The sequence below is a fragment of the Astatotilapia calliptera genome, chromosome 17 (assembly GCF_900246225.1).
Source record: "Astatotilapia calliptera chromosome 17, fAstCal1.2, whole genome shotgun sequence".
In the NCBI taxonomy this organism is placed as follows: Eukaryota; Metazoa; Chordata; class Actinopteri; order Cichliformes; family Cichlidae; genus Astatotilapia; species Astatotilapia calliptera.
In genome coordinates this window covers 18,599,098-18,614,203 of record NC_039318.1, presented here as the reverse complement: position 1 = coordinate 18,614,203, position 15,106 = coordinate 18,599,098, and the positions used below count along the sequence as shown (strand labels likewise).

Below are 15,106 nucleotides of genomic sequence, written 5' to 3'. Positions count from 1 at the left end.
CGTTGCACCCCTAGTGTGTGTGTGTGTGTGTGTGTGTGTGTGTGTGTGTGTGTGTGTGTGTGTATACGGTGGCCCCTAGACCGAATCAGAGCTAAAAGTGAACCTAAGCACTAAATATTAACTTTTGTGAGGAAGCTGGAGAGCTTTTAGAGAGCAATGATCAGTGCTTATATCAGTGGAATAAATGACTGTCAGAGTGAAAGTGCTCACTGTAGCTTTGGTTTCAAGAATTTGAATGAATGTCTGATCACATCAGACTTATGAGGAACAATGTGGTTTCTGTCTCTGTTGTGGAACACTGCGAAAGCTCTTCATCCTCATGAGGATATATGAGGATCTGTGGGAGTTCACAATCATTCTGTAATTTCTGGACTCACAAACCTCCTACTGGGAGTGTTCAGGAGTGTGTGGTATATTCCTTGTACAGCTGTAGTGAGAGCGCAGTTGGCATCATGCTCGTTCTCAGTAGGTATTGCTCTCTGACAGAGCTGCTCTCTGTATGTAGCTATTGTTTGTTTTTCGTTGGTAGTTTTTCTGGACAGAATTTCTCATCTGTTCACAGACGATGTAGTTCTTTAACTTTATTGAGCGGCAACTTCCACCTGACTCTGGGGCGAGGTCAGATGTGAAGTGGGAGGGAAAAGCGTGAGCACCTCCACATCTGAGGTTGTGGTTCTTGGTTGCTGCTCTAAGTGGAGTTCAGTATCTCAGGATATTTTTGAATGTGTGAGCAAAGGAGGGAGCGAGAGCTGTACCAATTTGTTGTTATGAAGAGAGCTGAGTGTGAAAGTGAAGCTGGTGATTTACCGGTCGATCCACATTCCCAGCTCAGCTCTGGGTAGTGACTGAAACAATGAGATGACAGATACAAGTGCCAGAAAACATTTTTGTGACAGCTCTCTTTTAGAGACAAGGTGAGGTGGGGCTCAGAGTAGAGCCGCACCTCCTCCAGATTAAAAGGAGTCAGCTCAGGTGGTTTTGGGCACCTCAACTAGAAGGAGAGCCTGGGGCGGACCCAGGAGCAGGTTTGGGAATGCCTTAGTGCTCCACCGGGAGAGCTGGTGGAAGTGGCTGTGTGCAGGCAAGTCTGAGCATTTCTGCATAGACTGATGGAGACCCGTCCATCATTCGGACATGTGATTGACTACTTTTGCATGCAACTCTCTGACTGTGTAATGATTATCTTTGGTTGACTACAACTGCTAATCACAGATTATAAAGTATAATGTGATGTGACCTTAAAATGATTCTTAAATTGGGCATTTTACTGAAGGTTTGTTTTCTTTGCAGGTAATAAAATAGATTTGGACAAAGACAGACATGTTTCAGTGGAAGAGGCTGAGAGGTAACAACTGCTGCTTATTAGTCAATAATAATACTTTTATTATTAGTAGAAAATATAATGAAGAAAAATTAAAGTGAGCATCATTATTTTATATTTCCCACGCCGAGCTGCTCAGCTGTGAGCAGCGACGATGTCCTGAGTCTGAGCAAAGTTTAATGGCCACTCTCATGTTTGTGTGCAGTTATGCCGAGTCGGTGGGAGCCAAACACTACCACACATCAGCCAAGCTAAATAAAGGCATCGAGGAACTCTTTCTGGATCTGTGTAAAAGTAAGACCGACAGCATCTTTAATTTTTTTTCACAATACAAAAAGATCAAAGAGCAGCAAACTTTATATTTTTTGGAGGCTTAAGGAACAACTTTTACAACATATTTTTGTTTAAGGCGGACATGATTTATTCTTTAATTATAAAACACATTTTGTTAAATCGCTTGATTTCCTGGCAGCTTGTCCAAATCACATTAGTTAATCACATTAACCATATCCCTAGACATTTTGTCATAGACAGGTGCAGTTCTGTCCAGGATTGGCTGATTAGATGTTTGTGATCACACTAAACAGGTTAACTGAACAAATAGGCCAATGAGTGAATTCTGTTCATTTGACACAAAGTTTCTGTCAATAATTCTAAGGTTGAAATCAGTGGTGTGCAAATATGTGTGCAGAATTCAAATCCGTAGGAAACAGGGCGTAAAAAAAACCTTTCTTTGAAACTCGGGATCTGACCTTTGACCTCTGAACTGGTCTACTGTGTTTTCAGGGATGATGGAAACTGCTCAGGCTGAGGAGAGGTTGAAGGGCAACGGAGCCAGCCAATCAGCATCAAGTAGGCGGGGTGTACAGATTGTTGATGATGAACCACAGGCCACGCCCGCTGGAGGCTGCTGCTCCTCTGGCTAACACACACACACACAAGCACACACACACCTTCTCTCTGTGCTTGCAGACATAATATCCACACACACATTTTCCAGTGTCTGTCGGTCCGCTCTACTGTAATCTGCTGTGTCCATTCAGCGCCGCCTCTGCTGCTAAGGAGCATGGGAAATCATATTTAAATTTGTTTAATCTGTGTTCCCTTCAAAATAAAAGTACCTGGAGTCCTTATGATTAAAAGGAGTGTGTGTTCAGTGACTAAATCACTTTCTTTAATGATAATAACTCCCCATGTTAGTTTGTCGTTGATAAACGTCCATCTGCAGCTGTTTGTGTGTTTGTACTAAACATTATTAATAAAAGACATGAAATCATTCTGAGGACAGAAAGTTGAGTCTCAGGCTTTTAACACAGATTTTTGTTTTTGTGTATTGGGGGAAATAGGGGTTTAATGCACACACACCCAAGCGCACACACATACATATAATACTACCCCCATTAATCTTCATGTTTATCTGAAGCATGTTTTCAAACTAAGAGGAGGAACACAGGACTGGCTGTTTGTGGTGCAGCGGCTCCACCTGCTGGTCAAAAGTTAAACTGCAGTGAATTGGTAAAACATCAAAAATGAGTTTAAATGTTTACTTTCGGATGTTAAAACACTGAAAGAATACAGGGTGTTGCTTTTCATAACACGGCTGTCCAATCCACATTTTCTTTTTTAGAGGAAGACTCACACAAGCGGCTGTAAGACGATGAATATAGAAACTCAGCAGAGTCGGGCCACATAATTGTTAAATGGTGCTGTGCAGAGTGACATCACTTAGGCTACGTTCACACTGCAGGCGAAAGCGCATCAAATCCGATTTTTTTGACCCTATGCGACTCATATCCGATCATGGTATGACAGTGTGAACGGCGCAAATCCGATATTTTCAAATCCGATCTGGGTCACTTTCGTATGTGGTACTGAATCCGATACATATCCGATGTTTTAGAAAGCGACTGCTGTTTGAACGGTCAAGTCGCATTAAATCCGCCTTTTACGTCACCGACACAAGACTGAAGCCAATTATCAGCGCCAGAGAAGCGCCCGAGAAGACATCGCGAACGCTTCCTGGCCATCCAGTGTAGATGTCAGTGAAACTGTTGGGAAGACAACGTAAACATTTTATTTGTTCTGTATAATCTGCAGATTCTGACAGAAATCTGCAGCTATCCTTTGAAGCACCGCTCCTCTCTAAAACAGCAATAAGGATCATTATTAGGTTATTTACATTATTATGTAAATAACAAAATAACTTAAAGCAAAAATTGGGAAACGTGAAGACCGAAGTCTTTATATTAACGGCCATCAGTCAAACAATACTGTTTGCTCTGGGTCTAAACAGAGCGCGTTGTGTGTGACGTCTTCTTTTGCGCATGCGGGCCGCTTTGAGCGTTCACACTAGAGCGCGTTTGCTGTCACATTTTATTTGTAGTGTGAACGAGCAGACAAAAAAATCGGATTTGATCAAAAAATCTGAATTGAGCATTAAGACCTGCAGTGTGAACGTAGCCTTAGTCAGGTGGACAAGGACTCTACGGAGCATGCTCTGTGGGTGCAGAACAAGCCCTCTGAGACCTTGAGCCACATTTTAATAGTGAATTTTGTAATTTGATTTAAAGAGGGAAGAAAATGTGTGAAGTCAGATTTTGATCGAAGCAGGAAGCTGTTAAACACATTGCTAAGAAGCAGAACTGCAGTTATAGATTCCCAAAATAAAAATAATATGAAAACAGATGTGTCTAAACTGAATAATAGAAAAGAAACGTGGGAAATGGAAAATTTATTGCTGAAACAGATTCTTGGTTTGTAAAGGAAGTAAAACAATCTTTTGTATTAAAAGTGCTGAAAAATCGAAATGTATTAAAAAAAGGCTATTCCTCACATTTAGTCAGTTATTACATTTGATCGGTAATATAGCCAGTAAAATCTCAGAAAAGTGATTAGTGACGTGTTTAAATGACTTACATGTGAAAGTGTAATGATATTTAGAGGTCCTATTGACAGGGAAGAAGGTCTTTATGGTGTAAAGTAACAGTAAATGGCACTTTTGATGATCAAATGATTAGAAATGGGAAATTAAAACATTTTTGTTAAATGAGGGAGCACTGCCTCAGTGTCTCAACTGATTGTGCTTACGTCGCCCCCCAGTGGCAATTCTGAGACAGAAAAAAGGTATTTAATTTAAAATTACTGAAAACTGAAACTCAGTTGAATGTTCACATTAGAGAAACTGGAGTACATGATTCTTTCTCTTATTTTTTGAAGAAAAAAAAAAGAAAACCCCATGTTTTAATGGGTTTTACACACACACACACACAGACACACACACTTATTGAATTGATACTGTGCATGTCTGATTTCTGTAACCAAGTTTGTCTGACTTTTCGAAAAAATAAAAAGCACTGACAATGCTGAAAATGTATTCATATTCTCATAGCAGTGATGAAATCTGCCCAAGTTTTCTCTCTTTTGTCTCAGCTGTGAACTACTGTTTTTTTTTCCCCACTGCATTTGTCGCTCCAGTCATCTCTGCTCCATGAAAAACATTGTACACAAAAATACATAAAACACAGTGAGTGAATTGGTTCTTGCAGAAGAAGAAGAAAACAAAAATGATATTCTTCCCAAAAAAACAACAGATTGTTTTGGAAGTGTCACTTTTTTCAAACTGCTTGTTTTTTCATCTTTTTTTTTTAAGATGAATGATTTGTACCCAAAAGCAATGCTCAGACTTTTGTCTTCAAAGGGTAACCTTTTCCAGTGTTGCACACACTGATATGGAGTCCCAAAGAGCTAAAAATTAACAAATCACAAACTGAACAATATGGCCAGAAAAATGTTGCTACCTATATCACTTTGGTTTATCTTTCAGCTAAAGTTATGAACTCTGCAGGTTGATGTTGGTCTCGGAAAATGAGCTCATTACAAAAAACCCTCCAGGAAACAAACGCAGTCAAAGTGAGAGGAAAATACACCCTCAACACCTTTCAGTTCAAAGGTTTTGCATATCAGGAAATACAAGAACTTCTATAAAAGCAGACAGTTGCTGTTCTGGAGCATTCGGGTGTGTGTTAACAAAATACCTACAAGCATCAACATCAGTCTTTGAAGGGTGAAAAGGTCATCGCCAAACAATTTGACACCCATCTTTGTACACCGAGAAAGACTGTTGCCAGCCAGGTAATAAGTGAAAGTCCCAGTAAATTCAGAACGTGGAGTGTTCAGCGAAACTGAAAAAAAAAACAAGTGCTCCATCTACAGGCCTCAGTTAGCATGTTAAAGGTTATATGACATTACAAATAGAAAAGGAAGAAACAAGCATGTCTTGTTTGGAAGGGTTGCCAGGAGAAAGTCTCTTTTGTCTAAAAGAAATACGACAGCTGCTCAGGTTTGCAAAGTTGCATCTGAGCAAACCTGAAGAGTTCTGGAACAATGTCTTTTGGACAGACGAGACTTAAGCGTTTGGCCATAATGCCCAGAGCCTTGTTTGGTGAAAGCCAGATACAGCATATCAGTGCAAATGACTTATTTCTACTTAAAGCTTAAAGGTAGTGGTGGAGAAGAGTAGACTGAAATTCCTCCAAAACAATGTGAGAACTGATAAAGTCATGCAGAAAACCATTATTTCTTAGTTTATTGTTGCCAAAGCGCATGCTACTGAATCATGGGTGAAGTTATTTCTCACACTGCTTCTACATTTTTGCTTGTTTTTTGTTTTGTTTTTAAAAAAAACCCTCTGTAATATGACATGTTGTTCTTCATCTCGTGATTTTAAAACCTAGAAGACTAGATTTTATTTTTTAAATTAAATACTCATGCATAAAACCTGAGACAGTAAAACATCCTGGATTTACACCAACACCATCTTTAGCTCCTTAGATTTCTCCTTTAACTCCTAATGGACATCCTGATTTTTATGCTGGTGTGTGTGAAAGATAGATGTCATTCATTGGACCCACTTTTTTGTGAAAACAGACTAAATTTAGGAAAAGAAAATAGAAACAACAGAAATCATGACATTCTTTTCTAAGTAAATATGATTCTAAAGGTGCCATTGACATGAACCTTTCACCAGATGTAGGTAACAACCCATCCAATCCACACATGCCAAAAAAAAAATCAAACCTTAGATGTTCATAAATTATGTGAAATGGCGTAGTGAAAAAGCACTGAACGCATAAAGAAAGGGAAGTGTAAAAATGCATCGAGTGTCTTGACTCCAGCTGAAATCAGCTGGTTCAGTCCCAACTGATGACCTAAAAAAACTGTCTCATTACCAAGGTGTCACACAAGAAACATCTCATAATGGGTAAAACCAACAAGCTCTCTCAAGATCTTCACAACCTTATTGTTGCAAAACTTTTAAACCAGTGAATGTTCCAGTGAGCGCTGTTGGGGCCATAATCCCACCACAACCACGTGCTCCTCGCAAAACTTCAGACAGAAGTGAAAATAATTATCAGAAGAGTTATCCAGGAGCCAAGGAGCGTTTGTGGAGAGAGCGACATGGCCTGTATGCACGCTCAACGCGCAAGACTCCATTGAGGTGTGTTTAAGGTTTACTGAAGAACATTTAACCAGCCTGTGAAATACTAGGAGAATATAGTCTCATCAGATGAGACCAAAATTAGTCTTTGGATGTCATAATACACAAACCATGTTAGGTCAGAAGGCACTGTATGTTGCCTTAGGAACATCAAAACACCGCACCAACTGTGAAGTCTGGAGATGGGAACATCACAGTGTGGGGCTGTTTTTCAACATACCTCAGAGCAGAAACAAACTAAAAATGTTTTTATAGACAACAGTGTTCCCATCACTCCTTCTACTTGTAACATATTCAAACTATATTAGTGGGTGATATTTCAGCTCCGTGTTATCAAGCCAGTTGGAAGCATAATATCAATTTTAATACCATTAATGAAGTTGTTAATAATACAAGTATTAGTTGCTATAGATACAGCATTAAATTCTTAAATAGAGCTTTTAGCCTCCTTGTATGTTTTGAATCAATGAAATTTTAATTGGCATGAGTTAATTTGTCTTTCAAATATGACAAACACTGGGTGTGAGCATTTAAGAAGTGTAATCTTAAATTACAGGGGGTGATGGTGGCATTAAGGGTTTAATGTACGCTTGTGCACACTGGGTCTTTGAGGTTTCAAGGTGAGAATGACTCAGACTCCTGTTTTTCACGTGTGACCTAATCGACTTCAGAGCACACATCTCCACCTGCAAGTGATAAAGTCCCACCTCAGTATCTGGTAATTTCTTAATCTGGGAAGCCCCTTCTAATATGTCTTTATTGGATTCTTTTACAACTGTGTCGTTTTATGTAGTGTCTGTTCTCCAGTGTTTTTTTATATCGAATCAAAGACGTTTAAAATATAAACATCGATTAGTCTTTCTTTAAATATCTTATATAAATATAAAAAAAACTTACTGCACTCTGTAAGTTTATATTCAAGTAATTTTTATATTAACGCCACACATTTAGAAAACCAGCAGAGAGTGGGAGTTCTGTAAACGCTATGACCTATTTCTAAGTAACCACTTACAAAAACACAAAAAGATTTAAAAGAATTCTTACCGACCTGCTTTCAACTTCCTCTCGTCTAGGTGCACCTCTTTGTGGTTCAGAAACTGTGATGTGAAAATGATGTCCCCCAGAAATGTTCCTTACCAAAACCTCAACTGCTTGAAGTTAAAGGCCATGACGTCTGCTAACCTTCCTGCAGTCACGAAATGGCAACATGCTTCAAAGAAAAAATCAGATTCATATAGATATACATTTATTTATGTATTACATTTATAAATGATGTAAACTGTACTTAAAAGGTGTACGTGACATTGTTCTAAGATATTTTAGTGCAACAGTATTTGCTATCAAACTACATAACATTTGTTCTTTTTAGACTTCTGATAAAGAAATTAAAGGTAAACAATATCTAGTGTCATATATATCAGTCATCTATAAAGTAACTGAGCACTTTATCAGGAACACTGTATTAAAAACTCTTTAAAAACTCTGACTTTGGAGGTTGTGATCCTTTTCCACATTACAGGTGACGGCTGCACATCCAAAAAATCAATCACTGCTCAGCCACACTTCAGTTCTGTTTACTGGATTATGATTTGCTAAATGAGTTGATTAAGCCTGACAAACTCAGCGCCATAACTCCCAAACAAATTTGAGATACATTTTTCTTTTTTGAATGATGCTTTTATCATTATTGTGGAAACGGCTGTTAGACTGCAGTAATGTTTGTGTGGCATTTTATTTCAGTGTGAGATGCTCCAGTGTGGTGATGTGTGAGTGTTGCTCATTGCGGCGTTTTGAGAGGTGTGCTGTTCTTCAAGATATGGCATTCAAACCACTAAGATGATATTAGATCAACCAAAGAAAACTTCACCACCACAGACTGATTCTCTCATACATGCAGATCCAGTTTCCTTTTTTAGTTGACAGCAGCGGCATGCGGTGTGGTCTGCTGCATCATTTTCAATGCTGGACATTTTTGTGCATTCAGTGGTGGTTATTTGAGGACACTGCTGTGTTCAGCTTAGAGACGGCACGATACCACCTTTTTATGTCCGATACCGATATCATAAATTTGGATATCTGCCGATACCGACATGAATCCGATATAGTGTTTTTTAATCAACAAAACTGTTTTTTTTTTTTATATCTTGCTGCATTTTGTATAAGTTCATACTCAAGTTTAAAAAAACAACAACAACAATAAAGCTATTCTGTTATACCTGTATGCAAAAAAAATAGTTCATAGTTTCACAATACTAATCAATCTAATAAACTTAAACCTACACCATCCTCCCTATTCTGGTATTTTAAAGAGTACTTAGTGGAAATATTAAACAACCTAACTAATAGGGTTCCAACTCCCAGCAACAAAAAATTAAATAAATAAATTTAAAAAAGGGAACCACTTAATCGACATAATAATTTTATCCCACAACTTAGACATTCACATTATTCACACTCTCATTACACATACATATAGGATCTTGGGGGTGGGAACAATCACGGAGTCCAAATTACCATCAGGGTGTACACCTCACCCCTGGCGTCGTTGCCCACCTCTCAATTTTAAATACACTTAGACATTGAGGGCTATCAGGAGGGACTATGCGCTTACCTGCTGCTCCTTGGCAGGTAGCTCCATGCCCTCCTGGGTTTTAATTACACCTTAGAACACATATGAATCAACACTACAATGAGCGGGTGGAGGGAGGTTTGGAGTCTTCTCCCACCCCCGTTCTCTGCGGCCTGCTGGAGCGGGAGGGCTAGGTGGAGTTGGCCGTCCGACTGCGGTCTGGGGTGTGGGGCCTCCCTGCTGCTACGGAGTCGGGGTGGTCTGCCTCTCCCCACCGCAGGGAAAAGGGTAACACCACCTGGGTCTGGGTGCAGTTCCCCCCTCCAGGGGCAAGGGTACCTAGACCCGGTTTGTAGAGTACGCTTGGGGAGTGTGATCGTGTGTACAGCGTCTCTTTATGTCTGTCTCCACGTTGGTTGAGTGTGGAGTAAGTGCATATGAGAGCATGAGGGTGGGAATGGATGTTTGTGTCTGTGTGTGCCTGTATGTCTGTGTCTATATGTCAGGCTGGGTACCAGACGCCACCTCTCTGGGGACACCTCAGGCCCTCCAAGGTTTGGAGGCCTATCTCCACCTACCACCACTTCCCCTGCCGGTGGCGGACTCCCTCAGGTGTCGGTGCGTTGGTGGTTCTTTGTGTCTGGGGGTGGGCGTCCAGGTACACACCGGCTCACTCCTTGGCGGCCGCTTATCGGGGCCTGGAGCCTGGGGCTCGCTCGGGCCCCTTCGGGGGTGGGGTGCCCCCGGCCTCTCGGCCTGGGGCTCGGTCACTCAGGCACAGCTGGCGGCCGGCGGAGCTCACGGGCGCGTCACTGCAACTCCCCCTGGCTTCTGCTCCGCGGCTGCTGAGTGAGCCCTCATCTGGGACTCTCCTCAGCTCTTACTGGAACAGTGGCGCGGCTGCCCCTCTGTTGGTCTTCCTTGGTCTCTTGTGTTCTGGGGGCCTCTGGATGTCTGGAGTTTTGATCTCCTCCATACCTGCTTCACACCCTGGAGGACGGGGCTGTGGCCCCCCCACACTCCCTAGCAGATCGTTACATGGAGAAACCTTTGGAATACAAGCGCGCTGATCCACACAGGTATGCACACGGGTGTTCACTGCTCGTAGACCCAAATTACACCTTTCTTGGCTGCTACTTCGAAGCACATCTGTCCTGCGTGCTGCACAACAACATTGAATATTTAGTATTTACTGCTGTTTACACTTAGCTAGATTAATGCGATGGTGTTGTGTTTAGTATGTTGCTTTGTTTTTGGTTTTTTTGTCTTTTTTTTTGCTTGTTTTCTATTCTTCTCTCAACAGGTGATCCAGGAGATTTTTATTTATTTTTTCTCCCCCCCTTTCTCACTGTCCCTCTCCCCTTCTGTTTTTCCTTTCCTTCCTCTTTCTTTCTCCCTTTCCTATCTCTCACTCATGTCTGTCCCGTCGGTAACATCTGAAAATAAAATATAATAAATAATAAAAACAAAGATCGACCAAATGGACCAATACGGCAATGCCACGATGATCCATTTGGCAAAGTAAATCCACTGGGCATCCTTGTTGGTCTTCAGACAACAATTCTGATGGCTAAAGAACCAAATGGGACAGGCGAAAAAAAAAAAAAAATAATAATAATAATCGACATAATCAACCTTAATTGGATGCAGTGTGGAAAAAATTGCACAGAAACCAATTATTTTTCAAAAATAATTAAATAGATTCAACATCTTTCTTCAACAGAATTGCAGACTGCACAGCCTTCCCAAAGTACTATAGCTTACTAGGGCAGCGGTCCCCAACCCCCGGGCCTCGGACCGGTACCGGTCCGTGAGCCGTTTGGTACCGGGCCGCGAGAGTTGAGGCTCAGGTGTGAAATGTATAGTTTTCAGGGTTTTAATCGGTTTTCAGCGTTATTTTGTTATCGTTTTTATCGTTTACTCGGTTTTCCTTGGTCTTTTCACGTGTGTTATGAATAAATCTTTTTTTCGGTACCGGTACTAGTTTTATTTTTTTGTATTTATCCGCGACACCTTAAAGGCCGGTCCATGAAAATATTGTTGGGTATAAACCGGTCCGTGGCGCAAAAAAGGTTGGGGACCGCTGTACTAGGGTATATTAGACTTAATAGTTACTATATACAGTAATGGACTTCTATTCATTTTACATCAAATTAAAACTTTGGGTGTAAGATTCAGATAATTATTTAATAAAAGCTAGACATGTTAAATGAGAATAAGAAAGAAAAGTATGTCTTTGTGGCCCTTTTCCCTGTTAATGCCCTACCTGCCCCCCTGGCTAAATTTTGCTAGATCCGCCCCTGCACAGTTACCAGCGTCAGCTACATAAAAAAAGGATCCTGGTGTAGAAAGTAATATTAAATAAATTCTAACAACAGCTTATCAAGCTTAAACGTGCTGCTGTTGTTCAGCCGCTGGTTTCCTCTTTCTGGTGCGAAGTGGGCCAAAAACAAAGAAGAGAGACAGACTAGTGACAGAAAAATTTCACGTTTCAGTTTCACGATTGAAGTAGCAGCAGGAGAGGGAGGGAGAGAAAGGCAGTCGCTCCATATATCGGTTAAGCTTAACGTGGGAACGCTTTACAAACATTCAGAGGTGAACTTACGCACTTGCTTTACTTCTCTCTGGGATCACTTCCTCTGAGATGAAATGCCGGGGTGTTAGCGATGCTCAACCAGACCACCGACAGTTCTCGCGCCACAGCCGTTCAATGACATGATGCATACTGCTCCAACATGCTAGCGTTATGAGGAGAGTTATGGCGTGTCGCAAGTTTTGTGAGGTGCTTTTGTGATATTTAATGGATCGGATTACATTTTTTATTTCTCTCTGATATCCGATCCAGTAATTTAGGTCAGTATCGGACCGATACGTAATATCGGATCAGTCCATCTATTGTTCAGCCGTGAATTCTTTTTGTACAGATGCAGAGCAGCACATACAGTTGCATCTTGCAGATTCTAAACTTCCGCACAGTTTTCTCACAGTGTGACAAACCAAAAAAAACAACCAAAAAAACAATCCAGCACACAACCACTGAAAGCTCATACCCACCTGCAGCATGAGAATACAACACCTCGTCTGTGGGTGTGTGTTTTTTTTGTCACATTGAGCTTCGCTGTGATAAAAAAATTTCACATCCTCATGAATGTACCTTTGGTTGTTATTTGGACACCTTGACCTATTTACTTCTTAAAACTATGTTGGTGTATGAGTAATATATAATGAATACATTGGCTAGTATTGCGATGGAGCCAGTGTTTTGATCCTGAATATGACCAGCACGTGGTGCTGCTAACTGAAAAACTAACGCACCACCTCAGTGTAATCGATTTATCCTGTTGACTAGTTCACAAAACCAAGTAGTTTTTAAGTTCCAGAGAGACAACAAAAAGTGTTTGTGACTAGAAAGCAAGTCAACAGATTTGCCTCACTCTATCATTTGAACTATTGAGGTCACCTGATAGAAGATGTGAGTGTGGTTAGAGGCACCTGTGAATTGATCTCAGTACTGCATAGTGGGTGACAGACGGTTGGTGTCATAAACCAGACCCTCTGTTCAAAGATAGTCATTCACAGTGGACATAGATGGCTTCTTCCACTCCTCTTTCAGACTATCTGTCTTCTCTGTCCAAAATGTGAACATTGGCATCCTCGAAAGAGTGACCTTTGTCCTTTAGATGCAGGTGTACTGTCGAGTCTTGTCCTGTCAAGTTGGCTCTTCTATGTTGTGCTTTGAGTTTATGAAGTTGCTGTTGGTTTGGTTTGGTTTCTGGTCAGGTTGTCAACATAGAACAAAAGTGCAACGATGTTTTCGATGATGCTGCTAGCTCTGCTAACAGTCAGCTGACAGTGTACCGAGCTCACAGTCTCGGTGTTCCAGGCTAACTGTTTTTTTTTACATTAACCAGTTAGATATGTTTACATATTCCACTCTCCGTGTTCCAGATGCTTAGACAAATGCATGGATGCATCAATATTATCTTCAGACAACAATGAAGGAATAATGATTTTAATTAAAATTTTGCCTTGTCTTGTGTCTCCATGTTTCTGTAAATAACAAGCCGACATTTTCCTCACGGCACCACTGACCAGCTTGATATTCCCTCAGTTTACATGCATACAGTACTTCCTGCTCACCTGTCAGCTGTTAAACACCTGCTGCTGATTCTGGAAACACATCACCTGGTGATAGTTGCAGTTTAACGTGGGCAACTGCTCAATATAACGCAAATTTGTGCACAAATTAAGTAGACCTAAATGTAGTTTGTTTTCTGAGCGCAAAAGTGCTGGAGCTTGTGTTTCTCTTAGAGTGACTGATGTGGGTTAAAGATGACAAACAGGATTTAAAAGGAGGAGATGGACACTACAGAGCACTTTATCAGCGGCTGATATCCGGTTACCAGCACACAGCTTCGCTGAGTTTTAGCAGTCAGTGTCAAGTCAAAATGTATTTCTATAGCAATTAAAATTATATTACAAGGTGTAGTGCAGGCCAAATGAAAGTCAAACTAATTTGCTTCAGTAGATGTTAAACACTGGACATAATTCATTCAGGTTCTGTTGGGTAACGTTTAGTTCACTTTTTTATTTACAACTGAGAAAATCAGTTTGGCTCAGATTACAGTTAAGTTTCATAACTGCATAATTTTACTGAAGTTTAATGTCTTACTGGAGCACATTTTGGACCATTCACTTTTCTTTATCTGGTGTTCATTTTTGTTATTTGTTGGATTTTTTAATCGTTTATAATGAGTTGAAAGTGTGATAAGTTCTATCTTCCTTTAGCTTTAACTTTTTGTGCGATGGTTTGCATCTTCCCCCGCCTGTTGGGTGCTACCGCAGGTTCCTTTAACGGTAAAAAACATTTCGTCGACATTGTTGTGTTCGTTGGGGAAAAAACTTACAAACATACAGTACAGCACTTCAGAGTCACACTGCCAGCAATCAAAGATTTATGTAAATTTGACAAGCTGAATGCATTTTTTACAGGACAGAAGACACAGAACGGAGGAGATTGATTGACAGTGGTCTACAGCCGATCAGGACGCAGAACACAATGCAAACAAACAAACAAAAAAGCATGCAAAATTGCACAAAAAAATCCACGAAACAGCGAGGCCGCAAAAGGTGAACCAGGTTATAGCGAGGGACCACTGTAATTGACTTTTGTCTTTGGTTTTCTATTTGTATTTTTTGCTTGTCTTGATATTACATGTTATATTTTTTTCTACTCTTTTGTCCGTTTTCATAACTTTTTATTGCTCCTGTGACAAGTGAATTTCCCCAAGAGGAATCAATGGAGTTCTTATTTTATCTTATCTGTGTCATGTCTGCGGTGGCAGAGGAATTATAGAAGAATGAGGACCCAAGCTGACTGGAGGATGTTTTGAATGGAAAGTGAGCCTCTGGTCTGGTAAAATGGAGGGCCAGGAGTGACAAAATAAATAAATTAAATACGCCATTAAATAAATAATACATCTTTTATTAATTAATAACATTTGAATGAATGAATTAAATCAATATTTAAATAATTTATTAAATGCCTATTCATTCAATTTAAAACATTTAATCAATTATTTCTTTATTTCAATTTTTATTTAATTAATGACACATTTAATTATTTAATTATGTATTTATTTATTTCATTTTGGCAGTCCTGACACTGTGGCTTTGTTCTTGAATCAATATTATCTGTCAGCCTCACCCATCAAAGTCA

At 40.2% G+C, this 15,106-nt stretch overlaps 1 protein-coding gene across 1 annotated transcript in view; it reads left to right on the top strand.

Annotated features, from left to right (window-relative positions):
* The window catches only part of rab21 (RAB21, member RAS oncogene family), a 13,816-nt gene extending 11,204 nt beyond the window's left edge, over nt 1-2,612 (top strand). Inside the window, exons 5-7 of the mRNA XM_026146688.1 lie at nt 1,291-1,345; nt 1,527-1,615; nt 2,108-2,612. Of these exons, the coding sequence (XP_026002473.1) occupies nt 1,291-1,345; nt 1,527-1,615; nt 2,108-2,247 (284 nt within the window). The 3' untranslated portion in view covers nt 2,248-2,612. The remainder of the gene's footprint in view (nt 1-1,290; nt 1,346-1,526; nt 1,616-2,107) is intronic.
* Nucleotides 2,613-15,106: the final 12,494 nt, after the last annotated feature.